General features: G+C 46.1%; 1 protein-coding gene across 2 annotated transcripts in view; it reads right to left on the reverse strand.

Annotated features, from left to right (window-relative positions):
• The window catches only part of LOC146184271 (golgin subfamily A member 1-like), a 104,414-nt gene that overhangs the window by 44,704 nt on the left and 40,663 nt on the right, over positions 1-19,047 (reverse strand). For both annotated transcript variants that reach the window (XM_084609317.1, XM_084609318.1), the window contains exon 11: positions 8,780-8,938. In XM_084609317.1, the coding sequence (XP_084465443.1) occupies positions 8,780-8,938 (159 nt within the window). The remainder of the gene's footprint in view (positions 1-8,779; positions 8,939-19,047) is intronic.

The raw sequence follows: 19,047 nt of genomic DNA on the forward strand, positions 1-19,047 counted from the left end.
ATCACTAAGGTCGCATAGTAAGGTTGTATATTGAAGGCTTCTCAAAGAAAAGAGAATATGTGAATAAAATATTTTTGCTGAAAAAAAAAAAAAAAAAGAAAACCCTTGGTGACCACCATCCACGTGTACGGCATGTATGCAAGAGTGCAGCCGACACCGCGAATAGCAGACGATGGGAATAGTGACGTCAGCGGCCAATGGCTGCCAGATCAGAAAGCTGATTCCGATATTAATAATAAAAATTCATTTTAAAATCATCTACTGCACCAAATGAGCTAATTTCGAGGATCTATAATTTAACGTGTGAGGAGTGAAACGCAATAATCAATTTATGCTCAAATGTTAGCTGCCATGACCCCTTTAAATGTTTGCTAGTAAGGGCTGGTGATGATGTCCTACTAGTCGTTGTGCCGTGCCCACACACCTGTCTAACTTTAGCTTACGAGTGTTTCCTTGCATGTAAAATGTTACTCTGCGGTGATGTCGAGCAGAACCCTGGTCCTTCTGTGGAAGATCTGTGCCGCACTATTTTGAACGAGCAGGCCGAAATACGCAGCGAAATTCTAGAAATGAAAACCCGTATCGAGGGCACTGAAGAACTTTTACACAATTTTAATGCACAGCTATGCTCTTTGACCGAACTTCTGAAAGAATTGTCTTCTAACCCCCCACACGTGGCATCTCTTGTGGATTCAACCACTGCCATGCAAGACATGATGGCATGGCAGAAAAACAAACTGGTCGATCTCGAAGACCGAAGTCGACGCTCAAACCTTATCGTGTATGATATAGATGAGCCTTCCGATGAAACCGAAGGCACTTTAAGAAATGCAGTTATAACTGGGATCTTTGAAGAAAAGCTTGGTTTAAAATGCAAATCTGTTGCACGTATACATCGCCTTGGACAACAAGAGAGCCGAAGGCCCGTGATCTCATATTTTCAAGATTTCACGGAAAAACAAGCTGTATTACAAAATTCGAAAAAAACTCAAGGGGTCAAACACTTATGTCCAAAACGACTACAGCTAATGCACGCTGCGCAAACGTAAATTGTTGCGGGAAAGTTCAAAGATAGAACGAGATGCCAAAAAACGCGTGAGCCTTATTCATGATAAGTTGAAAGTCGACGGCGTGTTATATATATGGGATGATGCACGAAAAGAACGTGTGGCTCTACCATCGCGAAGTGGAAAAAAAGATGAGCACTCTATACCTTCATCAGGAAATTCCGCGAATGATTGACGGAAAGCAAGCACTAATACTAAAGAACTGAGAGTATTAAATTTGAATGCCCAGAGTCTCCTCAATTAAGACGGATAAACTTGAGTACCTTCTTTTGGTGCATGACCCTCACATAACAGTCATCACTGAGACTTGGTTGCATGATGCTGTATGTGATTCCGTCCTCATACCCAGCTCATACCAAATCTTTCGTCGCGACCGACCCACACGGGGTGGTGGCGTTGCAGTAGTATTAAAAAACCCTCTAAACGGCGTAGTCCTAAATCAAATCCCAGATCATGAAAGCCTATTTATCCACATGAATTGCTGGGGCCATGTATTCACAGTGTGTGCTGCTTACAGAGCACCGTCGTGCTCTACTGATTATTTGTTTAGGCTTTACGATCACTTATGCCTGCTTAAAAAAGACCGTCTCATTCTTGCTGGTGATTTTAATCTGCCTGAAATCAGTTAGAGTAACCCAAAATCTGTCTTTGATGTTATTGATAACCCTTTGGCTGATATTATGTTCGCGTGTGATTTTGTACAAACTGTAACGGATTATACTTGTGAAGTTGGGAATGCCCGTTCTACTCTTGATTTAATCTTTGTCAACAAAAGTGTGTCTGAATATACGGTATCAGTAGACGCTGGCATTTCTGATCACCATGTCGTAAACTTGTCATTTTCGATAGGAAATCGACAACACCACAAGGAACATTCTAGTATTCGTATTGTGAAAAATTTTTCACGAGCCAATGACCAAGCCATTTTGGACACACTATGGCATCTCTCTGATAATCTACGTGGTGATGTTAAATCATTATGGAAGGCATTAACGGAAACTGTACAGTTCTGCCTGGATAATTATGTACCAGACAGACGTACCAAAACTAACAAAAAGAACCCATGGATGACGCGAGAAATTATTCATATCCATCGCAAGCTAAAACGTGCCAAGCGTAGCGGTCATTTCAATAGCTCTCATCAAGCCCTTAAATCTGCGCTTGCCTCTCGCTTAGCCGATGCAAAAGCAAAATACTTCACTCACTCACTCCCGAGCTTTCTAAAAGACAGTCCTGAGAAGTTCTGGTGGTACCTAAGTGAAACTAAAAAAGAACCGAGTCAGTTATCTGTTAATAATTGCACTTCTCATGACCCGTCAGTTATTGCCAACTGCTTTAATCAGTACTTTCACTCTGTTTTCACCACGGCCCGCGATGACGTCATTTGATTATTCCCTTTCGGATCTATCACCCATTTCATTACTTACGAAGGTGTTTTTAATATGTTACTCAACCTTAAAGTGAAGACCTCTGTTGGCCCTGATAATGTACCCAACGTATTCCTGCGTCGCTATGCAGAACCCCTAGCCCATATTTTTACTCATCTGTTCCAGTTATCATTTCGGGACTGCGTTCTTCCTGACGATTGGCGAATTGCCCGAGTGATTCCAGTTTTCAAAAAAGCTGACCGTCTTGATGTTAGAAATTATCGTCCAATTTCATTAACCTCTAGTACATGTAAACTCATGGAACACATCGTATCCAACTTCATAATCGCATTTCTCGAAAAAAACAATGTTTTGTCGTGTTTCCAACATGGATTTCGGAAAGGCCTTTCAACTGTTACCCAACTGGTAACCACCATTCACGAAGTGGCATCCTCTCTTGATAAGGGTGAGCAAATAGACATGATATTTCTTGACTTTAGCAAAGCATTTGATCGCGTTTCCCATAACAAACTAGTCCTAAAGCTTCAGAACATTGGTCTTCCTTTACCAATGGTGAAATGGATTCAAGCATACCTCAGTAACCGAAAACAGTTCGTCCACGTGAATGGCTGCTCCTCTAAAATTCTCCCGGTTCGCTCTGGAGTACCTCAGGGAAGTGTCCTGGGCCCTATTTTATTCCTAATTTACATTAATGACATTGCTGCCTCAGTTGACAACACATCTGTTAGTATCAGGTTATTCGCAGATGACTGTGTTCTATTCAAAACTATTCGTTGCATAGATGACCAAATTGCTTTGAACAATAACCTTAATGCTGTACACCAGTGGTGTAGCCTTTGGTCTATGGAATTAAACAGAGAAAAATCCGTTCATCTTCGCGTAACTAACAAAAAAAACTCCGTTTCAGTTTTTGTATAAAATCAACGAATATCCAATAGTTCAGGTGGATGAGTGTAAATATCTAGGCGTCACGATAACTAAAAACTTGAACTGGACCAGCCACATCAACAAAACCTGTGCATCAGCCTTCAGGAAACTAGGTTATCTTCGTTCTAAATTAAGGGGGGAGGCTACCCTTGAACACCAACTTTTTCATTTCTTGAGGTATACAAATGAAATTTTCAGGGTATGCTCACAGTACTCACATTTGAAGAACTACCAAGTTTCATGGAGCTGGGCTCATCGGTTCTCAAGTTAGAGGAGTATATCAAGATAGTTTACATAGTTCCCTAGGGGCGGGCCTGGAGAATTTGCAAAATCTGCTAGCAGTGTGAAATTTGTTATGGTCATTCCTGGATAGTTTCCCCAGGGCAAGACAATTCCCTTTTTCCAAATTTCCTCTCTGCAAAATTTTAGTACAGCCCCAAATTTAGTGTTAAAATTTACACCTGACTTAGCGATATTTTAATTGACTGCCCCTAATTACACATGAAATATTTTGAAAAAAACAAATTGTCTTGCCCTCAGAAATTTACTTAGGTATGTAACAAAAAAAAACTCATTAAAATCCAATAAGCGGTTCTTGAGCTATGACTTTCCCTAGCAGCCACAACATGCAAAAAATTGATTCTGAGAAAACAGCTCTCAAAGGTTGAGAGAACAATAACTTTTTCGTTTCTCAAGTTATTATGATGAAATTTCCAGGACAGGCTCATGACATTAACAAATGAAAAACCACCAAGTTTCATAGAATTGTGCATTCTAGTTCTCAAGTTACAGAAGCATATCAAATTGGTTCGAATAGGTCCTTTATATCAAGCCTGGCGAAATTGTGAAAGACACTGGCATTGTGCAATTTGTCATGCTGATTCCTAGATAGGTCCCTCAGGGCAAGACAAAGCCCTCTTTCTAAATTTTATTGCTGAAAAATAGCATAGCACAGGAGTTTTTGTTATCAATTAGACCTATGTTGATTAGTCAAATTAATTATGACAAATTCCAGACATAATATTTTGAATACATGGGCTTGCCTTGCCCTCAAAAATTTATTCAGGTACAGTCGAGCCCATTAAAACGGCCCCACTTAAGACGAACACTCGCTTATCACGAACAAGTCCGGTGCGACCGTCAAAATATACATTAGGGCTATGGCGCTCCGTCTCGGCTACAATAAACATCTGTGCGACTAGACGATCGGCTACAGCGAACGCCTTGGTGTCGCGGACCACTTTCCACATGCTGAGATCCGTCGATCCTGTGCTCTGCAAGCCGCGACAATCGGCATTCCCGATTCCCCCGCGGCATTTCGCCCTAGCATGATGGGCGGCGCAGACGCAGCAAGCGGCTTCCCGGTTTATCTCTCGTGGCATCTCGCCGGAGGAACGAGGAGGGGCCCAAACGCGGCAAGCGACTTCCCGTGTTATCTTCCGCGGCATCAGCGCCGAAAGGGAAAAAAAAAAAAAGCTAGCCAAGTCTGCACTGAACGCGTGTCGCATCTCGAGGCATCGCGAGCGACCACGCAATGTTTAACACGTTGCAGGAAACCGTTCAGAGGGCACGACGAGAGATCGTAAATCCGGCGATCGCAAAAATGGCGAAAGGCGAACAGAACGCACGAAGCACAAAGACAGCCAACGACGACACCAAGCAAAGAGCCGTAGCAGACGACGCGGGGAGCCGGCGGAGACCGACGCGTCAGCGGCCGCAGCAGCCAATAGTAGTCGCCCGATCACCCGCGTTCTCGCGGAGCGCGCGCTTTGCCCAATCGCAGCCTTGAATTCGAGCGCGGGAAACTTGAAAGCCGCCACGAGGCTCCCAATCGGAAGCAAGCCATGCCTCGACCGCGCCGCCGTCGCAGCCGCCGAGAGTGGCAGAAGAGAGGGTCGAACGGTTTTTTCGTAGCGGACGGACGCTTTTTCCGCTGCTCCGATATCCTTTGTTCCCTTTCAGTCACTATCTCGCGTCTATTCGTTCTCCTCTCACTTCTACTCGCTCCCCTAGTCCCCCTATCCGGTCCCGCAATGAGGACCCTTAATTTCCCTAACCTCCCCCCTCCCCCTCACCTTTAAAATTCAAACCTACTAAACGTCTTTACGAGACGATGGAGATCCCCAATACTCCAAACCACCCGCGCCCGCTTCGGCGGCCGCCACAGACGTGGGGGCAGTCTCGGCTGCTCACGCGCTCTACAACAACTCCTCAACGACGCCAACTACATCATCGGCGCTCAGGACGAGGCCCGCAGGCTGCTGACGGCGGCGCAGGGAACCCCACCAGGCAGAATCCCCAATGTCAACATGGAGGGGCAGCACGCAGACGCTGCCACTTCCACGCCGCTCGCCCGAGAGCCGCCAACACCACAGCGCACCGGCGCAACAGCCCTTCAGTCCGCCAGCCAGCACTACGCGGAAACGGCCGCACCGCCGCCGCAGACACCACCAAGGGTATTCACAACCCTACCGATCGAGGCAGGGGAGATGAGCTCAATCCTCTTCCTGACCCCCCCTAACCCCATAACACCAAAGCTCCGCCCGAAGAACAAGGCAAACAGCACAGCCACAAAGGAGGCAGAAGCAGAATCCACGGCCCAACAATGCCCCCCCGCAGGCCAGCACCACGCCGCCGGGAATACAGACCATCTATGTTGCGACAGAAGGGTCTCTACCCGACCAGCCACCAACTCCTAAAGCGCCGCGCCATCGCTGGACGCCGCCGCTCAAGCAGTCCATACAAAGGAGCATGGCAACAACCCAGCTCCAGACGCCCAGGCAAGAGCAGGAACGACCACCATGAACGTCCCACCCTCCCACAGCCAGCAAGGCACGAGCGAAAAGGCAAAGGAAAAGCGGATTCAAAACTCGCGCCTGAGCGCGGACGCCGCCCCTCCTCATCAGAGCCTCCATCATGCACCCAAAAAGGACGCATATGCAGATTCTGGGCACACGGCGCCGCTTCCCAGCGACGACAAGGATCCTTTCCCTCTGTGCGCGCGGTGCAGTGTCATCGGCCGGCGGACGCTGCAACTGTGGTGGTGTGGTGTCTGTGCTCTCGGGGCTGGCTGGAGGATTCCGGCACCGGGGAGGGGAAAGGATTGCGGCGCCAAGTGAGCGGCGAGGTGCCCCGCTGAACCACCCGTCCTTAAAAAACCCCGGATACTGTTGGAGTTCGCCGCCACCGCCTCGCCCTGGGAGCGGGCACGCGGGCTACTGCCTCGGGTGCCGCCGCCGATTGACTTTCCGCGCTGTGGGCGCTGTACCGCTTCCCCTCATCGACCTCGCCCCCCCCCCCCCCCCCTCCATCTACAGGGACTTGAATATTTGGGGGCTGGGATTTAAAAAATTCCTATGCAAAATCTACTAACCCATTCGAGCTGAAATAACGTTCACAAAGTAGCAAAATATAGTCTACGTTATCTAATAAGTGATTCAACATCGGTACTTGCCTAGATTTCTCGAAGTCGAGAAAAAACTGCTCTCGGCGGCGTGCACACTTTTCGCAGAAGAGAGTCGAAAAGCTATTTTAACATGGTGCGTCATCTGTCGGGCAGTGAGACAAGCTTCATCCCGGCCGTTGGCGCGCTTGCCTCGCTGCCCGAAAGATGACGCACCATGTTAAAATAGCTTTTCGACTCTCTTCTGCGAAAATTGTGCACGACGCCGAGAGCAGTTTTTTCTCGATTTCAAAAAATCTAGGCAAGTACCGATGTTGAATCACTTATCAGATAACGTAGACGATATTTTGCTACTTTGTGAACGTTATTTCAGCTCGAATGGTGTAGTAGATTTTGCATAGGAATGTTTTAAATGCCAGCCCCCAAATATTCAAAACCCTGTACTTGCTCAGGTGCCCCCCTGCCACAAACAGACCCGCCTCCCCCCCCTATCCTAACAACATTATTATTATTATTATTATTATTATTATTATTATTATTATTATTATTATTATTATTATTATTATTATTATTATTATTATTTTTTATATATAATAATGATATTCCCCCCCACCCAGGCATAGCACCCCAACAGTGTCCCTCTCATGAGGAGGCAATAGGGGGGCAAGCCACCCCACCCTTCAATCCCCCCCCCCCCCCCCCCCCCTTAAATTCAAGAATCACTCAGTTAGTGGCAGAAGAAAGCGCAAAAATTCACAAACAAACCAAGACCAAGGTGGCGGCGCTCAGTTCGGCGGGAGAGGAATGGCGCGCGCGCGAAGTTTGGGAATTTTCGGCGCTCGCTCTCTGCTCCGCGGCTGCCGCCGCTTGTTAAATAATTAATTTTGAGTACTTCTACGGCGAGTTGAGCATTGATAATTACAGAAATGGTAGTTTATAAGAAATACTACCGGAATATATAATCTTCAAAAAATCGACTGTTTCGCGATTTTTCGGTTTTCAAAGGTCGCGTCCAGGTCAGCCCCTGCCCATGCTAAGCTGCTAGCATACAATACGCTTATCAGACCTCAGCTGGAGTATGCTTGTGTGGTGTGGGACCCGTACTTGAAAAAAGACATAACTAAAGTAGAAAAGATACAGAGAAAAGCAGTTCGTTTTATATTCAATGCATATGGCAGATTAGATTCCCCATCGTCTCTAATGAGTGATAACAACATTTTGACATTAGAAACGAGAAGAATGATTTCCAGATTGCGGTTTCTGTATCGACTTTGCAATCACCAATTTGATATCAATGCACAATTGTTCATTCATCCACGCGTGGGTCGTCCAACCCGACACTCCCATCATCACAACCTGGAACCAATCTTTGCCCGTACTAACAGATTCAAGAACTCTTTTTTTCCGCGCACTGTCTCTCAGTGGAATGCACTTCCAAAAGATGTTTTCTCCGCTAATAATGTAACAGTTTTTGAAGAAGGTGTACGAAAAGCCCTGCTTTGATTTTTTGCTTCCCTATTTGCTGATTCAATTTTTTTTTTCCCATCATATGTTTGCACTGTACCCTGTTCGTTTTATATTTTTTCTTGCCGATGGTGGCGCTGAAATGCATTTTCTTTTGTCCTGTATTGCCCTCCTGCTTGGTCTATATTGACTGCAGTATGTTCTAAATAAAAATAAATAAATAAAAGCAAGACATTCTTATTTACCTTGTCAATAAAGAAACTGTGAAGGTGACTGAGCTTCTGTACGTCCCTCAAGATTAAAAAAATATTTGGTGAAGACAGAACATGTTTGCTGCAGTTGAGCCCTTATTAAAAAAAGATCCACATTTTCACTGAGAAAATCGTGCTGCTTCAACACACGTGCACTCACAAAGAAGCAACACTTAAGAAAGCCTCACAGATGAGGCGGACGGAAAGTATGTGCGTCTGTCCTCTCAAGAGGGCGCTATTCAAGGTCTACGCAGCAAACAATTGAGACTGTTTCCCTACCATGGTGGCCAGCTGTGTTTCACTGGTGGCCAGCTGTGCTTCAAGCTGGCTGCACAGCTGCTGCTGGTCCCTGAGGCGCTGCTGGGCGTCGGCAAGCTGCTTCTCCATGCGGCTGCACTCTTGCGAGTCCTCGGCCATCTTCTGGTTCAGGTTGAAGATCTGCATGGGGAACGCCGTTCAAGCGCCTGCTACAACATGCATCCCCTCAATCTTCCTACTTCAATTCACTCTCTGGCACACCTTTATGCTCGGTCAGCCAATTATTCCAAAGATAAAAAGAAACTCCCCACAAAAAATGAATGAGTAAGTGGCTGCACGGCACAAACTGCACACAGCAATGTAACGACACACAAACTTTTTTTGATAGCAGAACGATCATTTTATCACTCTCTTGAAAGTCACGGTCAAACTAGTTATACTGAGCAAAACAAATTCTAAGAGCGTAACATCAACAGACCGACCCCTTTGCATTTTACGCTCTATGCATTTAGATGCACTCCACGAGAGAGTTCAGAATGCCCTGAAGACCAAATTAAACTTATAAAAAGTGAGTAGGCTTTCCAGAATGTGTGCTGCCATGTGTACAAACACCTGTGATCATTCGCCATTTCATTTCATAGTAGATGACAAAGTGCCGAGCAAGGTATTATAGCACCAGTTTCGTTGCAAATGAGCTAATTAAGAGGTAGAGACAAATATTTTTTTAGCAGCAGGGAGTTTCACCAAAGAAATGTTTCCCCTACCAGAGAGCACAAGAAGAAGGCTGCATGCTTAGTACCATTAGTATTTCTATGCAAGTACAGGTGAACACAGATATCATGAATCAGAATGAAAGCACAAAACTGCACCGCACTATTTGTTGACAGCTTGATAATTACTCTGCATCTAGCTATGCTTGTTTTTGTTTGCCAAAGGACAAGAGCGACATGGCATGTGGCTATCAGAAACAAGCAGATTGTTTTCTTTGGTAATTTCTGGCAGATTAGACACTGCCAGACAAATCCCAATTGTGTTAGATGACTCTGTGCCATTAAGGTACATCTTTCACAAAAAAGTGGGCCTGTCATCCAGACAGACTGCCAATTCAATTCCAACAAAGGCTGAGAGCATTTCTTACTGCACTAACTGCAGCTGATCTCTGTTAGCTTGCCTGCCTGTCCCTCTCGTCCTGTTCACCCGCAGTCGCCACTGCTTGACCCAATGTACCAGGTGACTATGGCTGCACACCTGCAGCAAGCTACGATGCCAGCCCTGTTTATTAGGCATCTAAGAATATTACCTCATCCACCAAGCCAAATCTTGAGTTTAAGCTTCTGCCAGAAAGACTCAATAGAAATGAAAAGTTTTTTCCTCAACGTCAGCCCCGCTGCATAGCCAATGCTTCCACACTTAGTGCTCAACTGCAGATAGATGTCGAGGAATGGTTGGACTGGTATGACCATCTGGCACAGAAGAAAGAATCTTCCGTCAGTGGCTACGGCAAAATATAAGTTCATATTCTAGATCCATGCAGGTTTTCTTGTGGACAAGGAACCTGTATGGGCTCCAAAATTGTAACTGCAGTTTAACATCTTTCTACGAACCACTTGAAATCTCCAAATGCTTTGTTATACAAGTCACATCACTGTAAAGGTCACGCATCATACTGGCGCAATCGAGCAAACTAAGTACGTTAAAGGCCCACTGTCCACCCTCCGGTCGAAAATATTTTCTTCCCCGGTGACTGTGAGACTTCGCCCCTGGAACGCAAGGCAGCAAAATGTTTTTGAAAAGAGTAACTAATAACGCAGTTACAGCCACCGCAATCACCCGATTCTATCCTGCCTCTCTCCTTCCGTTCCCTCGCAAAGGTTTTTCACTCTCCTGCCCGAGGTCGTCTAGCCTCCGCAATACAAATTCCCCTTCCTCCTCCGCGTTTGGCGGGAGGTGGGGCGTGGCTCTCCGCGAGCGCGAAAAAAAAAAAAAAAAAAACGGTCGAGGGAGCGCGCGCCGCTGGATTCAGTCTGGCCGTGGCAAGGGAAAAGCACGCTGCGAGCGGTAGACACCCATCCTTCTCCCGTCAGTCAGTGAGACGGACCAATGGACGTCGTTCCCGGTACGTACGTCATTATCGGGGTCCGTCGGGCCAGCGCAGGGAGCGGTGAAGCTGGCTTCTCAAAGGAGAGCATGAGGGAGCTTTGAATTGTATTTTCGATGCTTTGCGGCGCGCGTGTCGCTGTAGAATTTTGCACAGACTATCTCCGGTACCTGATCGAAACACTGGGCTCCTTTTCTTAAAAGGGCCTTCCCTGGACAGTGGCCCTTTAAGCAAAAGGAAATATTTATTTGAAGTGAATGTCCTAAAATATGCAACTGCAGCTGTCCTTGTCACATCAAGGCTCGCAACATGCTCCACGGAAAAACACAGGAGTGACAGCATACAGCTGCAGTGCATCAAATGCCACTACTGCTCCTCTGGTCATCAAAACTTTTGAAACTTTTGTTTTGCCTGCAGCCTCTTCATCGCTGCTATCTTTGTCCAACTTCCTCTCCTTCCTGCCCTTGATGGCTTTGACGACATACTGTTGTCAATCGTGATTCCTTCGTCAATTATCACATTCACTACTTTGTTGTAAAATGTGCCATACAAGTTCAGTGATTCCTGCAGCTGTGCAGCAGGACCAAAAATATCGCTGTCATTGCCACACTCGTCAGGTGCATCGTTAATGGCGTCCTGAGCAGTAGCAAATGCAGGTTTCTGCCAGCTGTCACACAAGACGTCTGGTGGCATGCTCTACCGAGCATTTGTAATGATTTCCATGGCTTGGCGAACGTTCATTTTAGCTGGAAGCTCAGCCTTCTGCTCGAGGTTTAATAGAACATGTTGCAGAATTCATGCGTGGTAGTCTGCCTTGGCATACCATACTACACCTCGATAAAATGGCTGCATCAGGGAGCTGCAATTTGGTCACAAGAAAATTTCATTCACATGCTCTAGCATCGGGATCTGGTTGCCTGCGGCACAGTTGAAGCAACAAGGGCAGTCTTTGTGGTTCAGGTTCGGCAGCCCCATCATTTTCCCCACCTGCAAAAACCAGGCTTGAAACAGCTTTGACGTTATCCGGGTTTTTTTGTTCACCATGCAGTCAGCTCCTTCCCGCCCTATACGTGCTTGTTTTGATGATGTACACAGTGTAAACTAGGAATGAACATCATGGTGGTCGAGTGTGTTTTTAGTTGTCAGCGGGCAAGGAAATGGCGCCACCACCCTGTGCCGATGGCTCTTGACAGGCTGAAGGAGCACAGGCACAGCAAGCACGACAGTGGCCACAATGCTGTGTCGATATGAGTGATGTTTTGAAAAAACTTGTGCATTCTTTAAGGAAGTCTCGATTCCATCAGCAACATGACAGCTTTAATCACTGAAGTCTGATTCGAAGCTTATCTCAGTATGTGACCCTAGTGTTACGAGCCTACGAATGAGCCTTGAGTGGATTCCAGCGTGTGAGTACTTGCATAAGCATAGGAGTGGCAGCAGTGCCTACACTGACGTGCAACGTGAAGCCTTTGTGGTCCTTTTCATTTCGTGTTTGAAGACTTATATGCTTCGCGATGTTTCGCCCATCACCCACTGCAGCCTGTAATCTATAAAGAACTATAAATGCATCACTGTGAACAACCATTAATTCATCATTGGTTGCACTGCTGTGTGCGGAAAGTTAAGGTGTTTGATAAGGCATGCAAGGTTCTTTCAGATGTGTTTTGATCGATCTGTGCTACGGTCACCTCTTGCTGCAACCCATGCTGTGGTCAGAATCAGCGTAGGTGTTTGAAGTAGCAAGTGACTGCTGGCTGAAACGCGGCGATCAGAGAGTGAAGAATGCTAGCAATCCCCAGTCAGACAAGCCAATCTGTAATGACTTTAGCATCATGAAGGCTACTGCCATTGTAGCAGTAACCGTCAAATTCACTTGGATTACAAAATTGTGAGCGAAATGTACAAGATGAGACATGCAATTGGGCTAGTTGATTCATATTGTTTCAGAAAATTCAAAACTGCAAAGAAGACAAGACGAATAAAGAGACATGAACATGCACGCACAGAGTGCAATTTATTTTGTGAAAGCAAGAAATTTCTACTTTCCTAGCTTCTTTTCTTCTACATCCTTATTTTAGTTTTGGGTACAACAAGGGACACAACAGTATGTCGGCATTATTGGTAACAACGAGCCTTAACTCAGCCGGCCATGCAACCCCCTTACTATGCCACTTGCCGCTCCTCAATTCAGTTACGCTCAAACACGGCGGAAACGTGCGCAGCGGCCGATAGATGGCAGCAATTTCGCTTAAGGTCCATAAATGAGCTGCGGATGGGATGACCGAAACGGAGGGATGTGCCGCCAACTAAAGGGGGGACTCCAAACCACTTTCCACGCACTGAGACTCCAATGCCAGCGTCACGGCGGGTGTCATAAAAGGGGAATGCACCTCTCATGTTCCTGGCACTGGCTCACTCACCCTCCTGCATGTACTGAGGAAATTGCAAATTGAAGAAAAGAGTAGGAGAGAGCTGAAAGGCACCCAGTCTGAAAAAAAGGAGCAGGAGGAGCTAGGTGGACTTCAGGAGGAAAAGAAAGGAGGAGACAGTCGTGCGGTCCCTTCCTATTGTTGTGAAACCCTCGCTAGTTTCTGACTAGTGCAGCGCGCACACTCACGCGCCAAATATCTGGCAGGGACAGATTGGAGCATCAGCATTCGCGATGCTCACGTCAAGTGCCACACACATGCGCAGACCGTCTTTGCCTGACGTGCGCGAAGACATTTGCGCGGCAGCGCATGACGCGTGTGTGTTTGGAGTCGGGGCTTCACATGTGATCGTACACGCTTGCGTTTTCTGCTGCAGCGATGCAAAAACCTGTTTTGAGCTGTCGTGGCAGCGACCAACAAGTTAGAAAGTTTTCGGTTTGTTGCTGCCGCTCATCGCTGAGTTCGCTCAATCGCTTGCATGTAAAGCGGCCTTATCGATTTTTTTTTTAATTCTCTGAGGAGCTAAAGCAGAGGATGGGTTCATTATGCGAGTGGGTTGATTATGCGACAAATACGGTATCATTTTTCACGATCGCAAGTTGTGTCTCAAGCCGATTTCTGTATATCGAATTATTGATATATCAAACTATTTCGTGATCCCTTTAGAGTTCGATATATCCAGGTTCGACTGTATATGAATGTACAGGATAGGTGCAGACTTGTTAAACTTTGTTTTTGATGCATTTATTTTCAAAGCGCGCTACGTTATGACCACTACCACAATACAAGGTTTTCACACTTGCCACCCACTAAATCTGATAGCGAATAGGGTTTACACACTCAGGGACAACATTTTGTGGCTATGTGGCAGAAACTACAGAGCTGAAATGCACCAGCTCACTCTGCAGCAGAGTAGATTCCCTCAAGAAATTTCGCACATCTTGCTCTAAAATATTATACCATTATTACATCAAGATTATGCTACAATACTAGCCAGTACAGCACGAGTACAACACTCCACGTGAACTGCGATGGCTGTGCTGCCTGTTGGCACAGAATACATGAGCCGCATCTTCCGCATCTCCCCGCCACTTCCTGTACAATCATTGAGCTTGTTTTGACAACTTGCACTGTGTAAACTACTCATTCATTAGCCATGATTTTGTTCATTCACATAGGCCTTCAGTGGCATAAAGGAACACATTTCTACATAGTTGACAGCTTCAAAATGATTAATTTATCATCAAGGCAGAACTGAAACTGAAGCCGTAATCAAGGCCAGATAAGCCTGAACTACTTGGCATAGTAACACTCTAAGAAAAGCTCCTTCCCCACTGCCTTGGCTGCATAGCCACAGAAAGGTGTCCTCGAGTACAGTTCCTTTTGCCAAAATGTTTGGCCAGTCAAGTAGTATTTTCTTTGCGCTGGTGCATTAGCTAATTAGCTAATACGGCTACTGCGGAGTTTGAATTCTCTCACGTGGTTTTTGCTGGGGTGTTGAGTGGCCCTCCCCATACACACCGCACCATGCTCCCTATGTAGAAGGCATTGGCCACACCGGTATACAGTCGAACCCGGATATATCGAACTCGAAGGGGATCGCGAAATAGTTCGATATATCGATAATTCGATATACAAAAATCGGCTTGTGACGGCACTTACGATGCCAAAAAACGATACCGCATGTGTCGCGTAATCAATCCACTCGCATAATGAACCCACCCTCCACTTTTCCACCCGAGAATTTGAAAAAAAAAAAAAATGCGTTAGGACCAGCTCGCTCACATGCAAGCGATTGAGCGATCTCAGCGACGAGCGGCAGTGACAGCGAAAATTTCAAACTTGTTGGAACTGCGTCCCCCTTGCCGCTCGAGCCACCGCGACAGCTCAATAAAAGGTTTCTGTGTCGCTGCGGCAGAAATCGCGAGCGTTTTCGCTTGCATGTGGATGGCGCGCATCACTCCGTTTCGGTCGTCGCATCCACAGCTCATTTCTTGGCAGCGTGCCAAGATGCTGCGCAGCGATAACGTCAGGGCGGGTTTATCTTTTTATAGCTCCTCCGGTGGCGGGTGGCGGGGAGCGATTTGGCAGAGTGCCCGTGGTGACTTGATTGCACAAGCCTGGTTCGATTTATCACGCCACGCTTGGGGCGGGCGTCATAATCGCAGCAGCAGACCGCGTGCTTCCGTTAATTCATACATGCAAAGATAAACGGCTCCCGCTAAAAAAAAAAAAATAATAATAATAAAAAAAGCCTGCCGCTTTTTAACGTCCGCAGCCGCCATATTTTACGCTACGTCGCGCGTACAGCACAACGGTAAGAAAAGATGACTCTCGAAAAAAAAGAAAAGAAAAACAGAGGAGCTGCCGCTTCTTAACGTCCGCAGGTGCCATAGCCATGTCAGCCGCCGCGCGCAGAGGGTTCGCAACACACGCTGGAGAAAGCGTCCGACGTCTGTCTGAAAACGGGCCGAGCTGGCTTGGCGCATGCGTAGCGCGTGCTGAAGGAGAGAGACAGCTCGGCAAAAGAATGGGCACACCCACTCACATGGCTTGCAAACGTCATGTGTTGGCGCGCGGGAAACAATAACTGCAGATGTGCGCGCCTTTGGGGAATGGGCGCGGCACTGTCCAGAACTGTCCCCTCTCATTCCTTCCGCGCGTGGCTTGAAAACGTCACGCGGCAAACGGCCAAGCGTGATGCGATCGTCGTTGGGGAGGGCACACTTTCCAGTGCGTGGTGCGGAGTTCGATATATCGAACGACCGGTAAAATTGAGTTCGATATATGACGTGGCTTTCCAATACTTTTACATGGGATTTTCAAGGGGATATTTCATGAGTTCGATATAACCAAAATTCGATATATCCGGGTTCGATATATTCGGGTTTGACTGTATATGCTTGTTGTAAAGCAACATATCTGTTATCGAGGACACCAAAGTGCCTTCATTACGCCTTCAGGCAAATTCACTGCATCAGTGTTCAGTGCAGAGGCATTCACAATACATATGAATTCAGCCGGGCAGAAGGAATTCTTCGTCATACAGGTGCTTTCATTGCAGAGGCATTCACCTGTAACTCTCCGACGTGGCCAGTGACCAAACATTCTCTCAACTGTGCTATTACCTGATCAGATGGCTTCCTGTCTAACTATAAACCAGGATTCTTCAAACAGGATTTCGTGGGCCGCTGCTGCACGTTGAACGCCTACGCTGGTCAGTACCGCCCCCCCCCCCCCCCCTCCGCTTCTTTTGTATTTCTGTTCTTTGCCAGAAAATACCACTTCAGCAGAAGACAGAGGCTGTGCCAGTTTTACTGCCAGTGGGTCCATTTGCATAGAAAAATCAGTTATCTGCGGAAATAGAAAAAAGACAATGCTATGCTGCCATCGGAGCAAAGAGTGGTAGAAGGCCAATGAATCCCGAGAAAACTATCATTTAGTTTTGTGCGCAGCACTAATGCGGTGGAATGTTTACCTCGTGACTAGTTTTCTGTGGTCTCGTCTGGAAGCTAGAGGTCAGAGTAGATTTTCAGTAAAATGAACTTTATTGCTGAAAATAAGAAAACTTATAATTTTACCAAAGTCAACAAAGCAATAAAAATTCCCAAAAGGGTCCATTCACCAGCAAACCCAACTGAATGAAAGGTGGAAAAGGGGTTCCTTGGTACATAATGATGGTTTATGGTGTTCCTTAAGGCAAAAAACTTTGAGAACTCCTGCACTAGACAACTGCATGGCGCTTTTCAACAGATAGGGACAACCACACAATGTTGTGATAAGCCCTCTTTGCTCTAAATGACCTGGCAAGATCCTAGGGTAAAATGAGGTGAAGATAATGGCTACACAATATCAATGAAAACTGAACAACGGTTGAGGGGGAGTCTCAGCCTGCAAGCCAACATTTCAACTGGGCTGGATCCAGATGAAGACAAGCAGAAATATGCAACCAGTGCCTCGAAGCACACTGTGAGTTGCGCCACCACCTGTGGTCAGTCAAGATGTTATGTGACGACACATCGAGGAAAGAACAAGCTGCTAAAATGGCTCCAGCACTGTGCCGCATGCTAATCGCTGCTCTCAGCAGCACTGTAACCACCACAATGGTACACTATTGCCACTTGAATTACCATCAAGATTTCACCTCACGTGTATTTGTACCAGTTGCGCCTACAAACAATATAGTACAGTAGAACCTCGTTGATATGTTCCTGGTTCATATGATTTTGAGTTTCATACACTCAAAATCGCGGGCAGTAAAACATCTCGCATAGAGTTACACTATTTTCTCCCAGTTAATACATTCCCGGATAACGCAATTTCCCGGTTACTACGCTCGAAATTTCGACAAATTGTGGTAGTATAATACGTTTTGCGATCAACCGGGCATGTGCTAATGAGCACTCGCGACATGAAAAACTGATCAGCGGCATTTATCCACCACAGCTGCTTTCCTGCAGTGCCTAGACGCAAAGAGAGAGGCAAAGCACTAAAGAAAGCCAACATACGAGGTGCCTGTTTCCACAGAAACATGACTTCATGAGGAGAAACGCAGTGGACTCTTTGCAGTGCCTTAGGGTCATACGGGTGAAACATTTGATAAGTATTCGCTTGCATACAAGCGGGCCGGGTATGGGGGAGAGGATGCACACCTGAGCAAAAATGCAAAGACTGTTAGCTATTCCGATGGCTTCTCCACATATTTTTTTTTTTCAAAAAAACACAGTGTGCAAAACACGACACGGAAGGAAGAAAGATGAAACACATGCGCAACTTGCAACTGTTTATTCACTTACGGTCGAGTGAATATAGTATAGACCAAAGAGGGTAAGGGCAAAGAGAAAGATCCCACATGCACACGATCAAAAATTTATAAAAAAGAAAATGGCATCATAAAAATGTTTCTCAGAAAAATATAAAAAGAAAATATGGCTCAGAACCTATCGAAAAAAGCACTTTCATTTTTGTATATCACAACCGAGGGAGTACTTATACAATCGTTCCCGGGTGTTTTATGTGATAAGCCTCAACAAGTTCACGGGCTGTGGTGTCTTTGCCCCTGCTGAGGATTTTTATTTCCCTCAGCTTCACTTCACGTTTTCGTTTTCCCCGCATGCTATACAATGATGTGGTATGAGAGTACCCATGCCACTCTTAATCGCGCGATTAAGGTCTGCAAGGCGACCATTAATACACCGGCCCGTTGGCCAATGTAGTTTGGCCAATGTAAAGGATAGTGCAACAGTTGCAAGTTGCGCATGTGTTCGTCTTTCTTCCTTCTGTGTCGTGTGTTTTGCGCACTGTCTTTTTCTGAAATCATGCACTAACTAGCCTCCCCAGAGTGTATTATTAAGTAAGCTTTTCCACATGTCACTAGTGTAAGAGGCAAAGCATCAGGAAACACCCAAGGAAGCAATCCTGGTTCATCATTGCCTTCTCTGAACCAGATTTGTTACTAGATCTCTTCCCCGCTGAGCACAACACAAATACGGACTGAATTCTGCGAGAGCTAAAAAAGGGCAGTGCATACTTGACAACTACAAATGCTAATCTATACTTTTAAGCAGTGAAAGTCTCAATTCTAAATGTCTTTGTACCTCATTCAGCAGCCAAATTTTTTTTTAAACAGGCAACTCAGATCGCACGTTTTCCCAAATAATACTTTTTTTTCCTCTCATATTTTAAAGAACATATCAATGAGGTTTTACTATATCTCCTAGGCGGAGAGCAGAGACCAGCCATCAATGTCTACTAGTTTTGCA

Source organism: Amblyomma maculatum, chromosome 7 (assembly GCF_055883805.1).
Source record: "Amblyomma maculatum isolate TAMU_Amacu chromosome 7, ASM5588380v1, whole genome shotgun sequence".
NCBI classification, from domain to species: domain Eukaryota; kingdom Metazoa; phylum Arthropoda; class Arachnida; order Ixodida; family Ixodidae; genus Amblyomma; species Amblyomma maculatum.